This window comes from Salvelinus fontinalis, chromosome 18 (genome assembly GCF_029448725.1).
Source record: "Salvelinus fontinalis isolate EN_2023a chromosome 18, ASM2944872v1, whole genome shotgun sequence".
Taxonomy (NCBI): Eukaryota; Metazoa; Chordata; class Actinopteri; order Salmoniformes; family Salmonidae; genus Salvelinus; species Salvelinus fontinalis.
The window spans coordinates 28,029,406-28,048,741 of record NC_074682.1 but is presented as its reverse complement, the minus strand read 5'-3'; the positions used below and the strand labels follow the sequence as shown (position 1 = coordinate 28,048,741).

The window sequence follows — 19,336 nt, the reverse complement described above, 5'->3', positions numbered from 1 at the left end:
AGGCGGCGATATGACAATTTTACCTCGTGCAGGTACGAATTCAAAGACTAGGAAGAGTTCGCATTGTTTACCTCGGAAGCGGATGCTTGCTGGCCACCATCAGAGACACAATGTTAGCAGCAAAACAATAAACACATGCACTTTCCTTTCCCTCAAAATGTCGAAAATTAAGCTGTTGCAGGTTTTTCTAAATGAGTGATTAACTGCTACATAAAAAAGCTTAATCTATAGAGCTCGCCAGCTTGAACTTCCTAAAACCAGGGAAATGTTTTACCTCTGGTTCGTTCAGCCAATTATATGGGGGAAATGAATGGAGAAATAATAGGGTTTTGGGATAAACGCAGAAAGTTAACAGAGGCTTAAGATATATTGTACGATTTGTTATATGAAATATCAGTCAGTTAACATGACCTTTATGAATTATGAAGCCTTAATGTGCTTTTTTAAAATGACACATGCTTAAAAATTGGCTGATGAAGATGATCTCATAGCCTCAAACATATAGCCTTTGATCTCCTAAACCTGTTTACCACATACCTTATTTTCGGCGTTTATCCAAATCCCTACAAAAACTAGATACATTTTCCCAAAAGCTGTGTCCAACGAACCTTGGCGGAGTTCGTGCATATACAAAATTGCCACTGCTCTGTATTGGATAAGCAGTTTCTGCCTATCTTCATAGACGAAAACTATGCACACACTTCAATGGGGCAAGTCCGTGAGTTTTGATTCTGGATAGCCAGATACCAACAATGACAATAAACTGCTATGTGGGGAATTGTAAGTGACCCGGTTCAGCTAGTTTTTTTTCTTGTTCTTGATATCATGCCTTCTTTTGATTGATTTCAGGTCAATGCTAAAATTCGCTAGCTAGCTAACCAACATCTGTGATGATGCATTTGAGAGACAAGTGCTCATTGTGCAAATGTATTTGTTATAAATAAACATTGAAGACTAAATATAGTTTACATGTTGTCAACAATCTAATCCAACCCCCGCTGTTTTGCCCTATAGTTGCGCACGTGTCGGTTTTGTTGCTAAACAACCAACCTGTCTATACCGTACTGTCTTTGGGTTAGCAACGGGCGTATCTATCTCTGGCTGCATCAAAGCTGCATCACTGAAAATGTGATGCACCCGGTAGATGGCAACTCCGTGCTGTTGCTCACAAGCGTATATGCCCTGGTTAGAATGTTCCCGCCTCTTCTCGATAATCTTGTCTTCCGGTTTTGCGGACATTTTATTCTCTTTGTTTAGAGCGGTCGATTCAGTCCAGTATCTTGTCAGATACTGTTATGTGTGTATACAGATAATCTTCGATCCTTCCTGATCGTGGTACGTAACAAAATTGTGAATAATAGCTTCTCGGTGTTTCTTTAATTCGCCTAGTGTCGGCATACATTTTCTTAACTACTAAGCGATTGTTGGATAACTTTTGCAGCTGTTGTTTTTACTCTACACCAACATCAATTTTTACAGGTAGTTCAGTAGATACAGTAATGTTATGAATTTCTGTAGTGCTAACCTGACAGGATTGCTATGATGGCAACTGCATCTTCCAGGCTTCGCGGTCGTTGCAGTGTAGCGAAATGCTTGTGCTTCTAGTTCCGACAGTGCAGTAATATCTAACAATTCCACAACTACGTTATACACACATATCTAAAGAATATATACATGTATGGATGAGCGATGACGGAGCGGCATACATTGGCAACATGCAATAGATGGTATAAAATACAGTTTATGCATATGAGATGAGTATTGTAAGATATGTAAACATTATTACAGTGGCATTATTAAAGTGACTAGTGAACCATTTATTAAAGTGGCCAATGATTTCGAGTCTGTATGTAGGCAGCAGCCTCTCTGTGTTAGTGATGGCTGTTTAACAGTCTGATGGCCATGAGATAGAAGCTGTTTTTCAGTCTCGGTCCCAGCTTTGATCCACCTGTACTGACCTCGCCTTCTGGATGGTAGCGGGGTGAACAGGCAGAGGCTCGGGTTGTTGATATAGATGGGAGGGGTTGAGTGGAGCTTTAGAGTGGGACTAAAAATAACAAGATGACAAATGTAAAATAGACTGTGTCTATAAAATGTATGCGGCACAGTCGATAGCGCGCCGGACCTCGGGCTAGGAGGTCGAGGGTTCGAAACCTGCTCCCTGCTGTTTCATTACAGTATTGTAATGAAACAGGCAGGGAGCAGGCCTCGAACCATCCACCTTCAAGCCAGAAGTCCAGCGGGCTATCGACTGTGCCCCATAAGCATACTCGTGCGACAGAGACGATATCCGCGCTTATAAAACCAGGGTCGTTACAATACTTTAGTACCAAAAGTAAAAGTATAAATAATTTCAAAATCTTTATATTAGGCAAACCAGACGGCACAATTTGTATTTTTTTATTTACGGATAGCCAGGGGTACACTCCAACACGTTGTCTTGGCTGTATGCTTAGGGTCGTTGTCCTGTTGGAAGGTCAACCTTCACCCCAGTCTTAGGTCCTGAGTGCCCTGGAGTAGGTTTTCATCAAGGATCTCTCAGTACTTTGCTCTGTTCATCTTTCCCTTGATCCTGACTAGTCTTCCTGCCGCTGAAAAACATCCCCACAGCATGATGCTGCCACCACCATGCTTCACCGTAGGGATGGTGCCAGTTTTCCTCCAGACGTGATGTTTGGCATTCAGGCCAAAGAGTCGAATCTTGGTTTCATTAGACCAGAGAATCTTTTTTTCTCATGGTCTGAGAGTCCTTTAGGTGCCTTTTGGCAAACTCCATTTTACTGAGCAGTGGCTTCCGTCTGGCCCACTCTACCATAAAGGCCTGATTGGTGGAGTGCTGCAGAGATGGTTGTCTCTCTGGAAGGTTCTCCCATCGTCACAGAGGAACTCTGTAGCTCTGTCAGGGTGACCATCGGTTGTTGGTCACCCCCCTGACCAAAGCCCTTCTCCCCTGATTGCTCAGTTTGGCCGGTCAGCCAGCTCTATGAAGAGTGTGGGACCACTGGCCTCCCGGGTGGCGCAGTGGTCTAGGGCACTGCATCGCAGTGCTAGCTGCGCCACCAGAGTCTCTGGGTTCACGCCCAGGCTCTGTCGCAGCCGGCCGCAACCGGGAGGTCCGTGGGGCGACGCACAATTGGCATAGTGTCGTCCGGGTTAGGGAGGGTTTGGCCGGTAGGGATATCCTTGTCTCAGTATGTAAAATGTAATCAAATGTATGCACTCTACTGTAAGTCGCTCTGGATAAGAGCGTCTGCTAAATGACTAAAATGTAAATGTAAAAATGAGTGTTGGTGGTTCCAAAATTCTTTCATTGAAGAATGATGGAGGCCACTGTGTTCTTAGGGACCTTCAAATCTGCAGACATTTTTTCGACACAATCCTGTCTCGGAGCTCTACGGACAATTCCTTCGACCTCATGGCATGTTTGTTTTTTTGTACACTAGAGGGGACTTATATGTTGGGGTCACTGGTCACGTGTAGGCATATAGGTAGCACAGGTGAGAGGAGAGCACATGCAGTTGAAGTCAGAAGTTTACATACACCTTAGCCAAATAGATTTAAACTCAGTTTTTCACAATTCCTGACATTTAATCCTTGTAAAAATTCCCTGTTTTAGGTCAGTAAGGATCACCACTTTATTTTAAGAATGTGAAATGTCAGAATAATAGTAGAGAGCATGATTTATTTCAGCTTTTATTTCTTTCATCACATTCCCAGTGGGTCAGAAGTTTACATACACTCAATTAGTATTTGGTAGCATTGCCTTTAAGTCGTTTAACTTGGATCAAACGTTTCATGTAGCCTTCCACAAGCTTACCATAATAAGTTGGGTGAATTTTGGCCCATTCCTCCTGACAGACCTGGTGTAACTGAGTCAGGTTTGTAGGCCTCCTTGCTCACACATGCTTTTTCAGTTCTGCCCACATATTTTCTATAGGATTGAGGTCAGGGCTTTGTGATGGCCACTCCAATACCTTGACTCTGTTGTCCTTAAGCCATTTTGCCACAACTTTGGAAGTATGCTTGGGGTCATTGTCCATTTGGAAGACCCATTTGCAGCCAAGCTTAAATTCTTGACTGATGTCTTGAGATGTTGCTTCAATATATCCACATAATTTTCCTCCCTAACTGATGCCATCTATTTTGTAAATAGCACCAATCCCTCTTGCAGCAAAGGACCCCCACAACATGATGCTGCCACCTCTGTGCTTCACAGTTGGGATGGAGTTCTTTGGCTTGCAAGCATCCCCCTTTTTCCTCCAAACATAACGATGGTCATTATGGCCAAACAGTTCTATTTTTGTTTCATCAGACCAGAGGACATTTCTCCAAAAAGTACGATCTTAGTCCCCATGTGCAGTTGCAAACCGTAGTCAGGCTTTTTTATGGCGGTTTTGGAGCAGTGGCTTCTTCCTTGCTGAGCGGCTTTTCAGGTTATGTCGATGTAGGACTTGTTTTACTGTGGATATAGATACCTTTGTACCTGTTTTATCCAGCATCTTCACAAGGTCCTTTGCTGTTGTTCTGGGATTGATTTGCACTTTTTGCACCAAAATACGTTCATCTCTAGGAGACAGAACGCGTCTCCTTCCTGAGCAGTATGACGGCTGCGTGGTCCCATGGTGTTTATACTTTATACTACTGTTTGTACAGATGAACATGGTACCTTCAGGCATTTGGAAATTGCTCCCAAGGATGAACCAGAATTGTGGAGGTCTATAATTGTTGGGGGAGGTCTTGGCTGATTTCTTTCGATTTTTCGATGATGTCAAGCAAAGAGGCACTGAGTTTGAAGGTAGGCCTTGAAATACATCCACAGGTACATTTCAATTGACTCAAATGTTGTCAATTAGCCTATCAGAAGCTTCTAATGCCTTGACATAATTTTCTGGAATTTTCCAAGCTGTTTAAAGGCACAGTCAACTTAGTGTATGTAAACTTCTGACCCACTGGAATTGTGATACAGTGAAATAATCTGTCTGGAAACAATTGTTCGAACAATTACTTGTGTGTCATGCACACAGTAGATGTCCTAACCAACTTGCCAAAACTATAGTTTGTTAACAAGAAATTTGTGGAGTGGTGGAAAAACAAGTTTTAATGACCCCAACCTAAGTGTATGTAAACTTCCGACTTCAACTGTACAGTTGTTACCGTATCACACACACAGCTTATAGAATGCATCTCTTTGCACCTTTTGTATAGGAATATGTGTATTGGAGCTATTTATATTTTCTATGCTCAATAAATGGGAACTTCACCCAAAAATAATAATGTTTGGAAAGCCGATCCTTGTGGACGTATTATGGACAGCTCACTCCTGTGCCAGTGGCTTTTCATAGGGAATCGCCACTACACTTACATTAAGGACAGGTTAGAAAAGTGTGTTTAAAAGGAGACTTTGGTAATGTCCCTTATCTGCTTCTCCAAAGTCAGATTTATATGTACATTCAGTTTAACGTTGGGGCCTAAAGAATCTAATTCATATTGACTGCAAGTTACAGTAACCAACATTGGCCCAAAATCTTTCTTTGCAGCCTATTGTGTTTGTGGATTGCTTGTTTCCTTCCTTGCTTAGGCTTGCTTGTTTACAACCCAATCCAAGGGCTTTTCTAAGAGCCATTCTCTCTCTTACCTTCTTTCTCTGTTGATCTATCTCTCTCTATCTAATACTCTGTCTGTCAGTGCGTTTAGTCTGTCTGTGTCTTTAGTGTCACTGTCGGTCCGTCAGTCAGCCTGCCTGTCTGCCTCCATCTGTCTCTGCCATTCCACCTCAGTCTGTTGTCACTTGTCTGTGTGTCTGTTATTCTTCCTGTTCGTCTGCTTGTCTGTCTCTCTGTGACCAGCCTACTCATTCCAATGTAAGTGTTTATATTTTAGCCTATTGTAGATTACATTTAGCTATAGAAAATGCTTATATAATATCAAGAAAGAAGCCCCTCTCAAGTCGGCTTCAAGTGGTGTGATGTTATTGAATTATGACATTGTAACCATACTTTTGTATTCAGCACCACTTCCCAATCTGATAGCTGGTCGACTGAATGTTTGCACCTGTCCTAATTTCATGGAAATAAAATGATAGTAATCTGGTATTTTACCGTATCATAATTTCTGTTTGCTCATTTTCCCATTTCCTCCACAATTGTAATGCCAATCTTGTTTCTTGTTCATTTCAGATGCCAGGTTCAACATTCAAAAAGTGCTGTGCATGTGGTGGAGACATCAGGGTGGCACGTCGCAAATGTGACTTGTGTGGGGCAGCACAGCAACTGAAAAAAAAACTGGAGTCGCAGAAAGATCACTACAATGACAACTGGGCTCGAAACACCCTTAAGGGAAACAATGTTGCCAAGGTTCTTAATACTGCCCATTTACTGGTGAGCTAGCGATAATGACATACTTACTATCCTCCCTATGAATTATTCAAGTGTGTAGGCAAATGTATGTGTACTAACTAGTTGTATGACTGAATTACTGTCTTAAATTGTTTCAGATCCACAAGCTGGAAAAGCTGGGGATGGTCCCTTTGATCCTTGTGGGACGCCCTAACAATCCCTCCATTGGCTGGTCTGACGTTCTGTGTCCTCAGGGCTTCAAAGATCAACAGGCCAAAACTGTGGAAGAGATTAAATTGATATTTGACACTGCCATGAAAGGTATAACTTGGACAGATCGATATACTTTATTAGTCCACGCAGATGGAAATTTGTTTTCAGCTTTCATCCAACGCCCCCGATATACACACACAAACACATTAGGTTGGAGAGGCTGGAGGAGAGAGCAGCCACAGTGCAGGGCCCAATAAGCAGTTTAGGTGGTTAAGTTCCTTGCTCAAGGGAACATTGTCAGTAGGTGGATCCTGAGATATTGATGCCCCCGGTAGCCTCAAAATAAGAGAAGCGGGCCAGCTACCAGAGGGTTGAGAAAGAGAAGGAGAGAGTCTGTCAGCACAACCTTATCAATATTCTGAATTTGTTTGAGTTCTGTGTTAGGCATCTGTTGGTATAGTTATGCCCAGCCAGTTCAGAAGAAGTGGTAATTGGTCCTTAAATCAGAATGGCACAGTAAAGGCATAGCTATCATTTTCTTTAAGAGATTACAGGGTACCACAGGACAAGGTCTGCCTATTTTTTTATTTTCTTGTAGGTGCATGTGTGTAGGGTATAGTATGGGGTTTGTCTTAATTAATTGAATTCTACCTTACCTAGTGACTTAAACAGTGTAGTAGTTGTTCATTCTTTAAATAACGACATCATTGAAGGGGCGGTACCTATGGCCGGATGGGAGGAGTGTAGTGGTGTTGATGTCTGATAGGTTGGGTGTGGGAGTCTAGTGATTTCAGAGGCAGTGTTATATTTTAAAAGTTAGTTTCAGTTTGAGACTGTCAGACCCTGATTGTGTAATATAGATGAAGAGGGGTGTAGGCAGAAGGGCTAGGGTGGCAAGGAGAAAGGCTCAGCAGCCCCGCTCATTCAGGAACCTTATCGATGCAGGCACAAAGCTGGAGAGGCCTCTCTTCGTTGACATGAGTAGAGATCGTATCATAGGCTGTTATGGTAGAATGGCATACTGGCCAGACTGGATGAGAGGGCAGAGATGATGTTCTTGCCCTTTTTTGGTTGCCCACTGTATAGCTGGGTTACCAATATTGTTCCTCTCACTGACACTATCCTGTCCAGCCTTTTGTGGTTAGTGAAGGTTAGAGAGCCCCAAAACAGGATGTTATACTGAAGGTCAGGATGGACTCTATGAAGGACCTGTGGAAGGCTTGCAGAATGGATGTGGGCAGCAGGTGGTTGTCTTTTTAAGTTGAAGTATACAAAATAATAGCATTGTACTTTTTCTTTGTTATTCCCAGCTTTACATGAAAAAATTACTCAAGAGGTGGCCCCAACCCCAGTCGAAGATTGGCCACCACCCCATTACAACCACACATGTCTCCCACCTACACCCCTCTGTAGCAGCTTAGCTAACGCTGATGTCGGGACCTTGACAAAGTTGACAGTGAGTGATGACCATGAAAACACACAAGACTGAGGGCTATAGCTATGTTCAACAAGTATATTATTCTTCTGGCTTTATCTAGCTCTATTTGTGATATTTTACCTTGCCTAGGTGGCTTGGTAGGTAATCAAACCTCAGATGACATCTGCAGTGTTGTAGATGATAACTGTCTGATTGCGTGTTTGTTAACTTGCACGAGCTGCATTTAAAGTAGGAGGATTCTGTATCCACAAACCCCTTTCTGATTTAAACCTGCGCGCAAAATGTTTTATGAGTCCATACCTTTTGCTTTGTTTGACTAGCATATATTTGGGAAACACTTGGATCCAGGTGGAGATTGTTCTGTTCAGATGCGGTAGGTCTGCAGTAGAGGTTGATCGATTATGATTTTTCAATGCCGATACCATTATTGGAGGACAAAAAAAGCCGATACCGATTTAATCGTGCAATTTTTTAATTAAATATATATATATATGTGTGTGTGTGTATATGTAATAATGACAATTACAACAATACTGAATGAACAATGAACACTTATTTTAACTTAATATAATACATAAATAAAATCAATTTAGCCTCAAGTAAATAATAAAACATGTTCAGTTTGGTTTAAATAATGCAAAAACACAGTGTTGGAGAAGAAAGTAAAAGTGCAATATGTGCCATGTAAAAAAGCTAACGTTTAAGTTCCTTGCTCAGAACATATGAAGCTGGTGGTTCAATATTCCCAGTTCTTCAATATTCCCAGTTAAGACGTTTTGGGTTGTAGTTGTTATAGGATTTATGACACGTCGACTATACCATTTGGATTTCATATACCTTTGACTATTGGATGTTCTAATAGGCACTTTAGTATTGCCAGCCTAATTTCAGGAGTTGATAGGCTTGAAGTCATAAACAGCGCTGTGAGTCAAGCATTGCTAAGGGCTGCTGGTAAACGCAGTCAAGTTTGAATGAATGCTTACGAGTTTACTGCTGCCTACCACCGCTCAGTCAGACTGCTCTATCAAATATCAAATCATAGACTTATTATAATATAATAAACACAGAAATACGAGCCTTTGGTCATTAACATGGTCAAATTCGGAAACTATCATTTCGAAAACAAAACGTTTATTCTTTCAGTGAAATACGGAACTGTTCTGTATTTTATCGAGCGGGTGGCAACCCTAAGTCTAAATATTGCTGTTACATTGCACAACCTTCAATGTTATGTCATTATTATGTAAAATTCTGGCAAATTAGTTCGCAACGAGCCAGGCGGCCCAAACTGTTGCATATACCTCTGCGTGCAATGAACGCAAGCGAAATTACAGAATTTCCATAGTTAATATTGCCTGCTAACATTAATTTATTTTAACTAAATATGCAGGTTTAAAAAATATATATACTTCACGCAGTGCTAGCTGTGCCACTAGAGATTCTGGGTTCGAATCCAGGCTGTGTCGCAGCCGGCTGCGACCGGGAGGCCCATGGGGCGGCGCACAATTGTCCCAGCGTCGTCCGGGTTAGGGAGGGTTTGGCCGGCAGGGATATCCTTGTCTCATCGCGCACTAGCGACTCCTGTGGCGGGCCGGGCACAGTGCACGCTGACCAGGTCGCCAGGTGTACGGTGTTTCCTCCGACACATTGGCATGGCTGGCTTCCGGGTTGGATGGGCATTGTGTCAAGAAGCAGTGCGGCTTGGTTGGGTTGTGTTTCGGGGGACGCATGGCACTCGACCTTCGCCTCTCCCGAGTCCGTACGGGAGTTGCAGCGATGAGACGACTGTAACTACTACCAATTGAATACCACGAAATTGGGGCGAAAAAGGGGGTGAAAAAAAATGTGTATTGATTTTAAGAAAGGCATTGATGTTTATAGTAAGGTACATTCGTGCAACAAATGCGCTTTTGTTAAATCATTCCCCGTTTGGCGAATTAGGCTGTGATTCGATGATAAATTAACAGGCACCGCATTGATTATATGCAATGCAGGACAAGCTAGTTTACGTAGTAATATCATCAACCATGTGTAGTTAACTAGTGATTATGTGAAGATTGATTGTTTTTTATAAGATAAGTTTAATGCTAGATAGCAACTTACCTTGGCTCCTTGCTGCACTCGCGTAACAGTTGGTCAGCCTGCCACGCAGAAAATGCCGATTTACCGATTGTTATGAACTTGAAATCGGCCCTAATTAATCAGCGATGCCGATTAATAGGTCGACCTCTAGTCTACAGTACAGCAGGCGGCGATAACAATTTTACCGCTTGCAGGTATGAATTCAAAGACTAGGATACATCTTTGACTAGGAAGCGTTCGCATTGTTTACAATTAACCTATCCACTTTCCCTTTAAAATTTCTAAAATGTAGCTGTTGCAGGTTTTTCTAAACGAGAGATTACCAACAGTGGCTGCTGTGGAAAAAACGGTATCGGAGTACCAGGAAGAAATTTCCCGTTCAAAGGAGGAGATCGAACGTCTACGAAGGCTGCTGGATTTGGCTTTCAAACCAGACAAAAAGTTACATATTGCAGGTTAGTAGTGAGTAGCTATGACCCCGCTATAAAAATCTAATTGAACCACCTAGCCAGGCCACTAAACTATCGATTCATTCAATTCTTTCTCTGTAACGTTAGAACTGTTAAGACCTTATGAAATGTGTTTCCGGTTTAATAAATAGAGAAGAAGCTCGCAGACGAGGTACCTACGCATTAGTTAATTTAGGCAAATTTTTACTTTACATTCCACTTTCTTATATATCAGATTTGATTGATGAGTTCTTAAGTTACCGTTTTGATTCAAGTGTCACACAATCTGAGGAGCAGAAGACCTGTAACTAACGTTTCAACCACGATGGCTAATGGGAATGGTAATGGCGCTGACTCCAGTCCAACTGTTACGGAGTCTCATGCGGTCACACTCCCCACAGATCTTCAGAACTTCAGTACGGTTCTGGAATTGGAAATTACAGCTACCATTGCTACTCAGCTCAAAACTGCCATCAATGCTGCTCTGGCCCCCTTCTCCGCCGTCCTGGATGATGTCCAAACCGCTGCGGATGAACAAGGCTGCCGACTTGTCATGCTCAAAGCCGTCCTGTGTGACTACAGTGATCTCATAGTAGACCTTGAGAAAACGGTCGCCCATCTGAGCTCCGAAAACCAAAAGCTGATTGACAAGACCAATGACCTGGAATCCCGTTCTCGATTTTGCAATCTTCGGATTATTGGTAACCAGATAAATTTGGAGGGGACTCAGTTAAGTTCATGTCAGACTTCTTCACGGAGGTGCTGGGTCCGGCCATCATTCCATCACCCCCGAAGCTGGACAGAGCCCACCGCATTGGCCCCTCCTGTCACGTTCACTGTCTTGGGGAATCAGACGGGTAGCAGCGCTGCGTTTTAATTGGTGTGCGAGCAGATGACTTGCCCTGTCGCCATGTTCATAGTAGGTACCACGTGAATGCAATAGTAACCGTTCTGCATCTGTAGTGGACAAGAGATTGAATTGAGATTGGAAGTTCAAGCGTTGCTTATATATCTCTGGAGATGGCGTCAAGGCATATAGGTGGTCTAAGTCAAGGATGGCTTTAGAGAGTTCTTCTAGTTTAGCTTTCCGAGTTTAATAAGAAATAATTTCTCCTCTAAGGCAGGCCTTAGGTGATTCCCAAAAGAGAGCGGTTGAGCTTGTCTGATTTGAAATAAGAAAATGATCAATAGAAGTTACAGTAACGTTAGAAGAAGAAGTTATTAATAACTTTACAGACGTCTGCATCAGACAGGAGAAGAGAATGGAATCTCCAACAGGGAGGAGTTCAAGTGTGTCCTGATAGAACTTTGTCGAGGGCTAAAGGTGTATGATCAGAAATTACACCGGGTAAATATTCAGAAGAGGTGACATTTGGAAGTAACTTATGATTAATAAAGAAAGTCAATATGAGAAAAAGAATGGTGTACATGTGAAAGTAAATAATACTCTCTTGCCTGGGGATTCTGAAATCACCCATTCTGAACCATAAAATCTGAGAAGGACTTTGACATAGCAGCAGGAGACATAGTTCTGGGGTTGGAGCGGGCTAAAAACACAATTCAGATCGTCAGCAAATATCAAAAGATGGGTGTTCAGAAGAGGGATTTTCCCCAGCAACCCATTGGCAAATTCAACATCATCAAAATTGGGAGCATATTGTTGGATTCAGGGTCAACTTTGAACATTGTTATAAGCATAGTAGATAAAGGAGTGGAAGAGACTGGTTTATTTTCGGAGGTTAATGGTTCTCTGTAGAAATACAGATGGCTTTGGAATGTGTTGGGTGGATGGGAGGAGGTCACAGGATTGCATTAGGGGAAACGGAAGGACATCTGTGGATTAGGCGAAGGAGGGGTTGAGGTCAGGTTAGATCCCCTGAAGGGAGAAATTATGGTTCATTCCCCTATTACCCTCTTCCTGTAGAACCATAAGATGTAAGGATTGGAGAGAAGGAGGAGTGCCTAAAGTGGAGTATATATACTTGTAGTGATGGAAACATGTCTGTCTGAATACAGCTGTGTCGACCCTTTGGGAAGAATTAAACTTGGTTAAGCTTCTCTAGTGTCCGTGAGTTATTTACTCTGAAAAATTAGAACCTAACAATATACATTGACCAATACTACAGGTGTGTGCCAAATGGTGCCAGTTATGATTAAATATCTCCCATTATTGTCTGAAATAACAGTAGTAGAGAAATCTATTGTTTTACTAACCAAAATTGCAACCCCTCTGGCTTTGGAGTTCAAGTCTGAATGGAAAACCTGACCTATTCCAATATTACTATTATTAGCGTTGTTAGCCATCTAAAATATTGAAAGGAAAAAGGTGTGAAACCAGACCAAGTATTTCCAAAAATAAGAGAAAACTGATGAAAAAAAGCAAAGAAAAATAAATAAATAAAAAGGAAAAGAAAAAAGGTCACTCCCCCTCCCACCCTACCCAAACCCAAAGTTTCCTTCCCCAGCGAATGGAGACAGCAGGTTGACGTTTGCGCAGCGTCGGTGCATATAAACAGAAAATCTTCCTATCCTAACGCGGAGAGGCTCCATAGGACGAGTAGTGAAATACATTTGAAAAGGCATTCACAAAACGGCAAAGTAGGTCAACAGATAACCAAACAAAGACAAAAAAAAACATAACAGTATAACAGAACTGTCCTGACTCAGGGAGTCTTCAATAAATGCAACACTTACAATGTGTCTTAAGGATGGCCAAATAAGTGTCCTGCAGTTTGTTACCCTGTTAGAAAATAGAAAAGGGGCCGAGTGTCTGTACGAATGATCAATGGGGCGTAATAAAGTAGTGAAAAGTCCTTCAGTAAGTATATAGATTAAAAAAAGGAAAGCTCTGTAAAAGCCTGGAATTGTAGCCATGCATTACTACGCTAGCAATCTAGCCAAATAAAAAGGACCTCCCGAACATGTAGCTTAAATAACCACACAAGACAATATTAGTCAATTTTATCAGAGTTCAATAGAGTTTCTGCAGAGTAGAAAAGGAATGGCAACGGGGGAAAAGGCCCTGCCATAAAAATTAAAACATACCTTCAACTTGGAGGGTAGGCTAGGCTATGCATGCTACCTGGCAAGAGTAGGTAATTCGAGCCAAGATACGGCTCAGAAGTGACCGTCTAACCAGCGCTGGGCATCCCTGTGGGAGTTGAGCGGTTTTCTTGGCGACGCTCGAGCTGAGGTCAGGAAAGATGAACACCTTGCGTCCGCAGAAGTGTGGCTGTTCTCCGCCCTGCCTCTGGAGGATACGCTCCTTGTCACAGAAGTGAAAATTAACGATAAACACTCTAGGCTTGGAGTTGTCGTCTCCGCCCGCTGGGGAGGTGTCACGCCCTGACCTTAGAGAGACGTTTTATTTCTCTATTTGGTTAGGTCAGGGTGTGATTTGGGTGGGCATTCTATGTTATCTATTTCTTTGTTTTTGGCCGAGTGGGGTTCCTAATCAGAGGCAGCTGTCTATCGTTGTCTCTGATTGGGAATCATACTTAGGCAGCCTTTTTCCCACCTAATGTTGTGGGTAATTATTTGTTTTCTGTGTGTGTGTGCCACGATTGTGTCACGTTTGTTTCTGTTTACCTGTTCTTTTTGTGAAGGTTTCACTACGATTAAAAGAAATGTGGAATTACATGCACGCTGCGCCTTAGCTCATCTATGACAGGGAGTTTGAAGACAGTGAACGTGACAGAGTTACCCACCACAAAAGACCAAGTAGTGTGCGCAAACTTGGAGGACGAGCTGGACCGGGAGGAGAACATTTTTCAATTTGGGGACAAATTTAACTCATGGATCTCTCTTGTATACATTCCCCCAGGCCAGTGTCTGTACCAATGACACCTGTTCTTTCAGAGATGGGGTAGCTTACCACTATCACTTATAGGAAGGATTAATGCTGTAAAAATTAACAGTTTACCCAAATTCCTTAATCTATTTCAATCTATCCCATTGTTTTTACCAAAGTGTTTTTTTAAAGTCAATCAATCAGGCCGTTACCACATTTATCTGGGGAGGAAAGGTACCCAGAGTCAGTAGATCTTTACTTCAGAGATGCAAGTTTAGTGGAGGGCTTGCACTACCCAACTTTTTATACAATTACTGGGCAGCCAACTTTCTGAAATTGCCATTCTGGTTACATGCTCCAGATACCCCATGGTGCCACCTAGAGGCACATTCTTGTATTTCTTCTCTTCCTGCTTTGCTCTTCTCTCCCAACATCCCCCTCTCGCTATACTCGCAATCCTGTAGTGCTTTCCACACTTAAGATTTGGTACCAGGTTCGACAGCATTTTAAATTCTCCTCTGCATCTAATATGTGTCCTATTGCTAAGAGTCACTTATTCCCTGCTTCTCTAATAGATAATGCTTTATCTTACTGGACAAGGAAAGATATTAAGTCCTTCCAAGACTTATATGTAAATTGAATTTTGTCTAGTTTTCCCAACCTGGCCTCTAAATACTCTTTGCCTCCGTCTCACTTTTTCCGTTACCTTCAAATTAGGCATTGTGTCTCTTCCCAATTTTCTGGCTTCCCTTCTCCACCCCCTTGCCAACCCTTGAATGGCATATTGACTCAATTACCTTGACAGAAAGCAGTAATTTCTCAGATCTATATGTGGTTTATGTCATTGGACAAACACTCCACCAACAAAACTAAATCTACTTGGGAACGGGAAATGGGTGTTGAATTTACACAGGGGTGGTGGGATGAGGCGATTGATAGAATACGCTCCACTACGTCTTGTGCTCGTCTTGGTCTCAGACAATTTAAGGTTTAACATAGGGTTCCTTTTTCCAAATCCAGATTGTCTGACATATATCCAAATGTAAATGATGAGTGTGATAGATGTCATGTCTCACTATGTGACCTTAGTCAAATGTTCATTCAATGCTCTAAACTACAAAATGACTGGGATTCTATTTTTTATTTTATTATGAGGAGCTTTAAATTAACCTGCAGCCATGTCCCTTGATAGCTGTCTTTGGTATTCCAGAAGACTTGTTCTCCTTGGACCCCAAACATGCCGATACTGTTGCTTTTACATCCTTATTAGCTTGACGTAGAATTCTTCTCCAGTGGAAGTCTGCTCAGCCCCCCTCTGCTTCTCAATGGCTCAACGATGTAATGTTCTTCCTAAAGCTTGAGAAAATGAAGTATTCTCTTAGGGGTTCCAATGATACATTTGTTAGAAAATGTCAACCATTTATGTCATACTTTAATGGCTTACATAATCTCCCCTCTGAGATGCTTTTAGGTTTCCCAGTAGACATTACATAATAGGTACAGTCATCAATATAATGCTATCCAGTCCAAGCAAATTTGTCTAAGGTTTACAGATAATTGATTTATTTATTTCTGTTTTTGTTGCTCCACCTTTTGCATCATGAATCTGTATTGAGTTGTTTGTATGTGAGACATTTTTTTTCTGTATTCTTGTTTGTTTTTGTTATGATATCTCTGTAGAATTTTAGTTGTCTAGGACAGAACTGAGGGTGGGTTAGGTATATGGGGTGAATAAAAAAAAAAGATATCTCTATATCAAATAATAATAACTTATGAAATGTAACATTCCAGTTGTAGTTTACTGTCGTTAATCTAATAGTTGGGCTCAAGGCCACATTGAACTTGAAACTACATCTAATTGATACCCTATTCTTCTCTTCAGACTCCCAGCAGCTCACTCTCCCTGAAGACATTCCTCCTGAGCAGCAGGACTGGAGCCCCAGTCCGGGCCAGGAGGACCCAGAGCCCACTCAGATTAAAGAGGAACAGGAGGAGTTTGGCACCAGTCAGGAGGAAGAGCAGCTTCAGGGGCTGGAGTCTGATATCAAAGAGTTCATATTCACTCTACCCTGTGTAAAAAGTGAGTATGATCAGGACCCTCAGCCCGTATATCTTCCCCAAACCCAGACTATGGAGAACAGAGAGAGGGACTCTCTTCCCACCAAAACAACTGAACAAGACATCAAAACAGAACCTAATGGAGAGGGCTGCAGTGCATCAGAACCAACAAGTGATTCTCAACCCCTCTCTGCAGTACACCCAGACTGCTCTGCAGCTCAGATTGGGAACAGTGAAAGTGACAATGGGGTGGACTGTGGAGGACTAATGTCAGGGTTACAGCCATTTAAATCAAAGAGAACATGGACAAAGAAAGGACAAAGCTCCCAGATCTCTACCCGGGTCGATAAAGCCAGTGAACTGAAAGTGCCATTGAAGGCTCACACAGGGGAGAGACAACACAGATGTCCAGTATGCAGTAAATATTTTCTGAAAACGAGCAATTTAAAAATACATCAGAGAATTCATACTGGGGAGAAATCAATTCACACTGGGGAGAATTCATTTCACACTGGGGAGAAACCATATCAGTGCAAAGATTGTGGCAAATGCTTCATCCGGATGGGAAACCTGACTGAGCATATGAGAATTCACACAGGGCAGAAATTAATCTGGCTGATACCAAACTCAAAGTCCTCCTGACTTCAGGGTCTAGAGAGACTGTTTGATGTTGTCAGCAGGATGGCGTATGGAGTTTTGTTCACATTTTGTTCACATTCTGTTCACATTTTGTGAAGAAATAGTAGTCATTTTGGGTATGTACATTTTTTTATAGTATGTGACATTTCGAAAATGTATGTTTTAAAAGGATCAGCCCCTTTTTTTCAATTTTCGCTTAAAACGACATACCCAAATCTAACTGCCTGTAGCTCAGGCCCTGAAGCAAGGATATGCATATTCTTGGTACCATTTGAAAGGAAACACTTTGAAGTTTGTGGAAATGTTAAATGAATGTAGGAGAATGTAACATATTAGATCTGGTAAACGATAATACAAAGAAAAAACTGTGTTTTTTGTATAAAAAAATGATACCATCCTCTTTGAAATACATTATGGCCTTTGTCCTGCATTATTCCAGCCCAGGCACAATTTAGATTTTGGCCACTAGATGGCAGCCGTGTATTACATTTACATTTTAGTCATTTAGCAGACGCTCTTATCCAGAGCGACTTACAGTAGAGTGCATACATTTTATTACATACATTTTTTTTATTATTATTTTTTTTTATTTTTTACATACTGAGACAAGGATATCCCTACCGGCCAAACCCTCCCTAACCCGGACGACGCTATGCCAATTGTGCGTCGCCCCACGGACCTCCCGGTTGCGGCCAGCTGCGACAGAGCCTGGGCGCGAACCCAGAGACTCTGGTGGCGCAGCTAGCACTGCGATGCAGTGCCCTAGACCACTGCGCCACCCGGAAGTGTATGTGCAAGGTTTTAGACTGATCCAATAAACCAAGGCATTTCTGTTCAAAATGTTGTATCACGACTACCAAAATGTGCCTAATTGGTTTATTAATACATTTTCAAGTTCATAATTGTGCACTCTTCTCAAACAATAGCATGGTATTATTTCACTGTAATAGCTACTGTAAATTGGACAGTGCAGTTAGTTGAACAAGAATATAAGCTTTCTGCCAATATCAGATATGTCTATGTTCTTGTTACTTACAACGTCATGCTAATCGCATTAGCCTACGTTAGCTCAACCGTCCCACGGGGGACCCACCGATCCTGTAGAGTTGTTAATATCTTAAAAGACTAATATATCTTGATTAGATAAGTATTCAACCCCCTGGGTCAATGACATGACATGCTAGAATCACCTTTTTGGCAGTGATTACAGCTGTCTTTATGGGTAAGTCTAAGCGCTTTCCACACCTGGATTGTGCAACATTTGCCCATTTCTTCTTTTCAAAATTCTTCAAGCTCTGTCAAATTGGTTGTTAATCAATAGACAAACTTGTTTGTCTATCCTTGTGTTTTAGGTTATTGTCCTGCTGCAAGATGAATTAATTGGGCCTCCCGAGTGGTGCAGTGGTCTAAGGCACTGCATCGCAGTGCTAGCTGTGCCACTAGAGATCCTGATTCTAGTCCAGGCTCTGTCGCAGCCGACCGCGCCCGGGAGACCCATGGGGCGGCGCACAATTGGCCCAGCGTCGTCCGGGTTGTGTTTTGGACGACGCGTAGCTCTCAACCTTCGCCTCTCCGAGTCTGTATGGGAGTTGCAGCGATGAGACAAGACTGTAACTACCAATTTGGATACTACGAAATTGGGGAGAAAAAGGGGTCAAAGTTTTTTTTTTTATGTTTTAAACATATATATATATATACACTGCTCAAAAAAATAAAGGGAACACTTAAACAACACAATGTAACTCCAAGTCAATCACACTTCTGTGAAATCAAACTGTCCACTTAGGAAGCAACACTGATTGACAATACATTTCACATGCTGTTGTGCAAATGGAATAGACAACAGGTGGAAATTATAGACAATTAGCAAGACACCCCCAATAAAGGAGTGGTTCTGCAGGTGGTGACCACAGACCACTTCTCAGTTCCTATGCTTCCTGGCTGATGTTTTGGTCACTTGAATGCTGGCGGTGCTTTCACTCTAGTGGTAGCATGAGACGGAGTCTACAACCCACACAAGTGGCTCAGGTAGTGCAGCTCATCCAGGATGGCACATCAATGCGAGCTGTGGCAAGAAGGTTTGCTGTGTCTGTCAGCATAGTGTCCAGAGCATGGAGGCGCTACCAGGAGACAAGCCAGTACATCAGGAGACGTGGAGGAGGCCGTAGGAGGGCAACAACCCAGCAGCAGGAGCGCTACCTCCGCCTTTGTGCGAGGTGCACTGCCAGAGCCCTGCAAAATGACCTCCAGCAGGCCACAAATGTGCATGTGTCTGCTCAAACGGTCAGAAACAGACTCCATGAGGGTGGTATGAGGGCCCGACGTCCACAGG

General features: G+C 42.3%; 1 protein-coding gene across 3 annotated transcripts; it reads left to right on the top strand.

Moving 5' to 3' along the window:
- Positions 1-1,216: 1,216 nt before the first annotated feature.
- Positions 1,217-17,415, top strand: LOC129815904 (zinc finger and SCAN domain-containing protein 5B-like). 3 transcript variants are annotated; one of them, XM_055870105.1, is made up of 6 exons: positions 1,217-1,335; positions 6,177-6,377; positions 6,494-6,656; positions 7,859-8,004; positions 10,361-10,523; positions 16,190-17,415. In XM_055870105.1, exons 2-6 carry the CDS (start codon positions 6,177-6,179, stop codon positions 17,005-17,007), a joined length of 1,491 nt encoding a protein of 496 aa, XP_055726080.1. In that variant the 5' UTR covers positions 1,217-1,335; the 3' UTR covers positions 17,008-17,415. The 3 variants fall into 3 exon arrangements, with proteins under 3 accessions (XP_055726080.1, XP_055726082.1, XP_055726081.1); XM_055870107.1 differs by having other exon boundaries at positions 1,218-1,335; positions 10,370-10,523; XM_055870106.1 differs by lacking the exon at positions 1,217-1,335 and adding an exon at positions 1,350-1,479.
- The last annotated feature ends 1,921 nt before the right edge of the window (positions 17,416-19,336 follow it).

What these genes read in the sequence shown, in the direction of transcription:
- LOC129815904 (XM_055870105.1), top strand. Translation starts at nt 6,177, where the DNA reads ATGCCAGGTTCAACATTCAAAAAGTGCTGTGCATGTGGTGGAGACATC. An exon ending in TTAATACTGCCCATTTACTG is followed by an intron (nt 6,378 to 6,493) that starts GTGAGCTAGCGA and finishes AAATTGTTTCAG; the next exon opens with ATCCACAAGCTGGAAAAGCT. An exon ending in CAAAAAGTTACATATTGCAG is followed by an intron (nt 10,524 to 16,189) that starts GTTAGTAGTGAG and finishes TCTTCTCTTCAG; the next exon opens with ACTCCCAGCAGCTCACTCTC.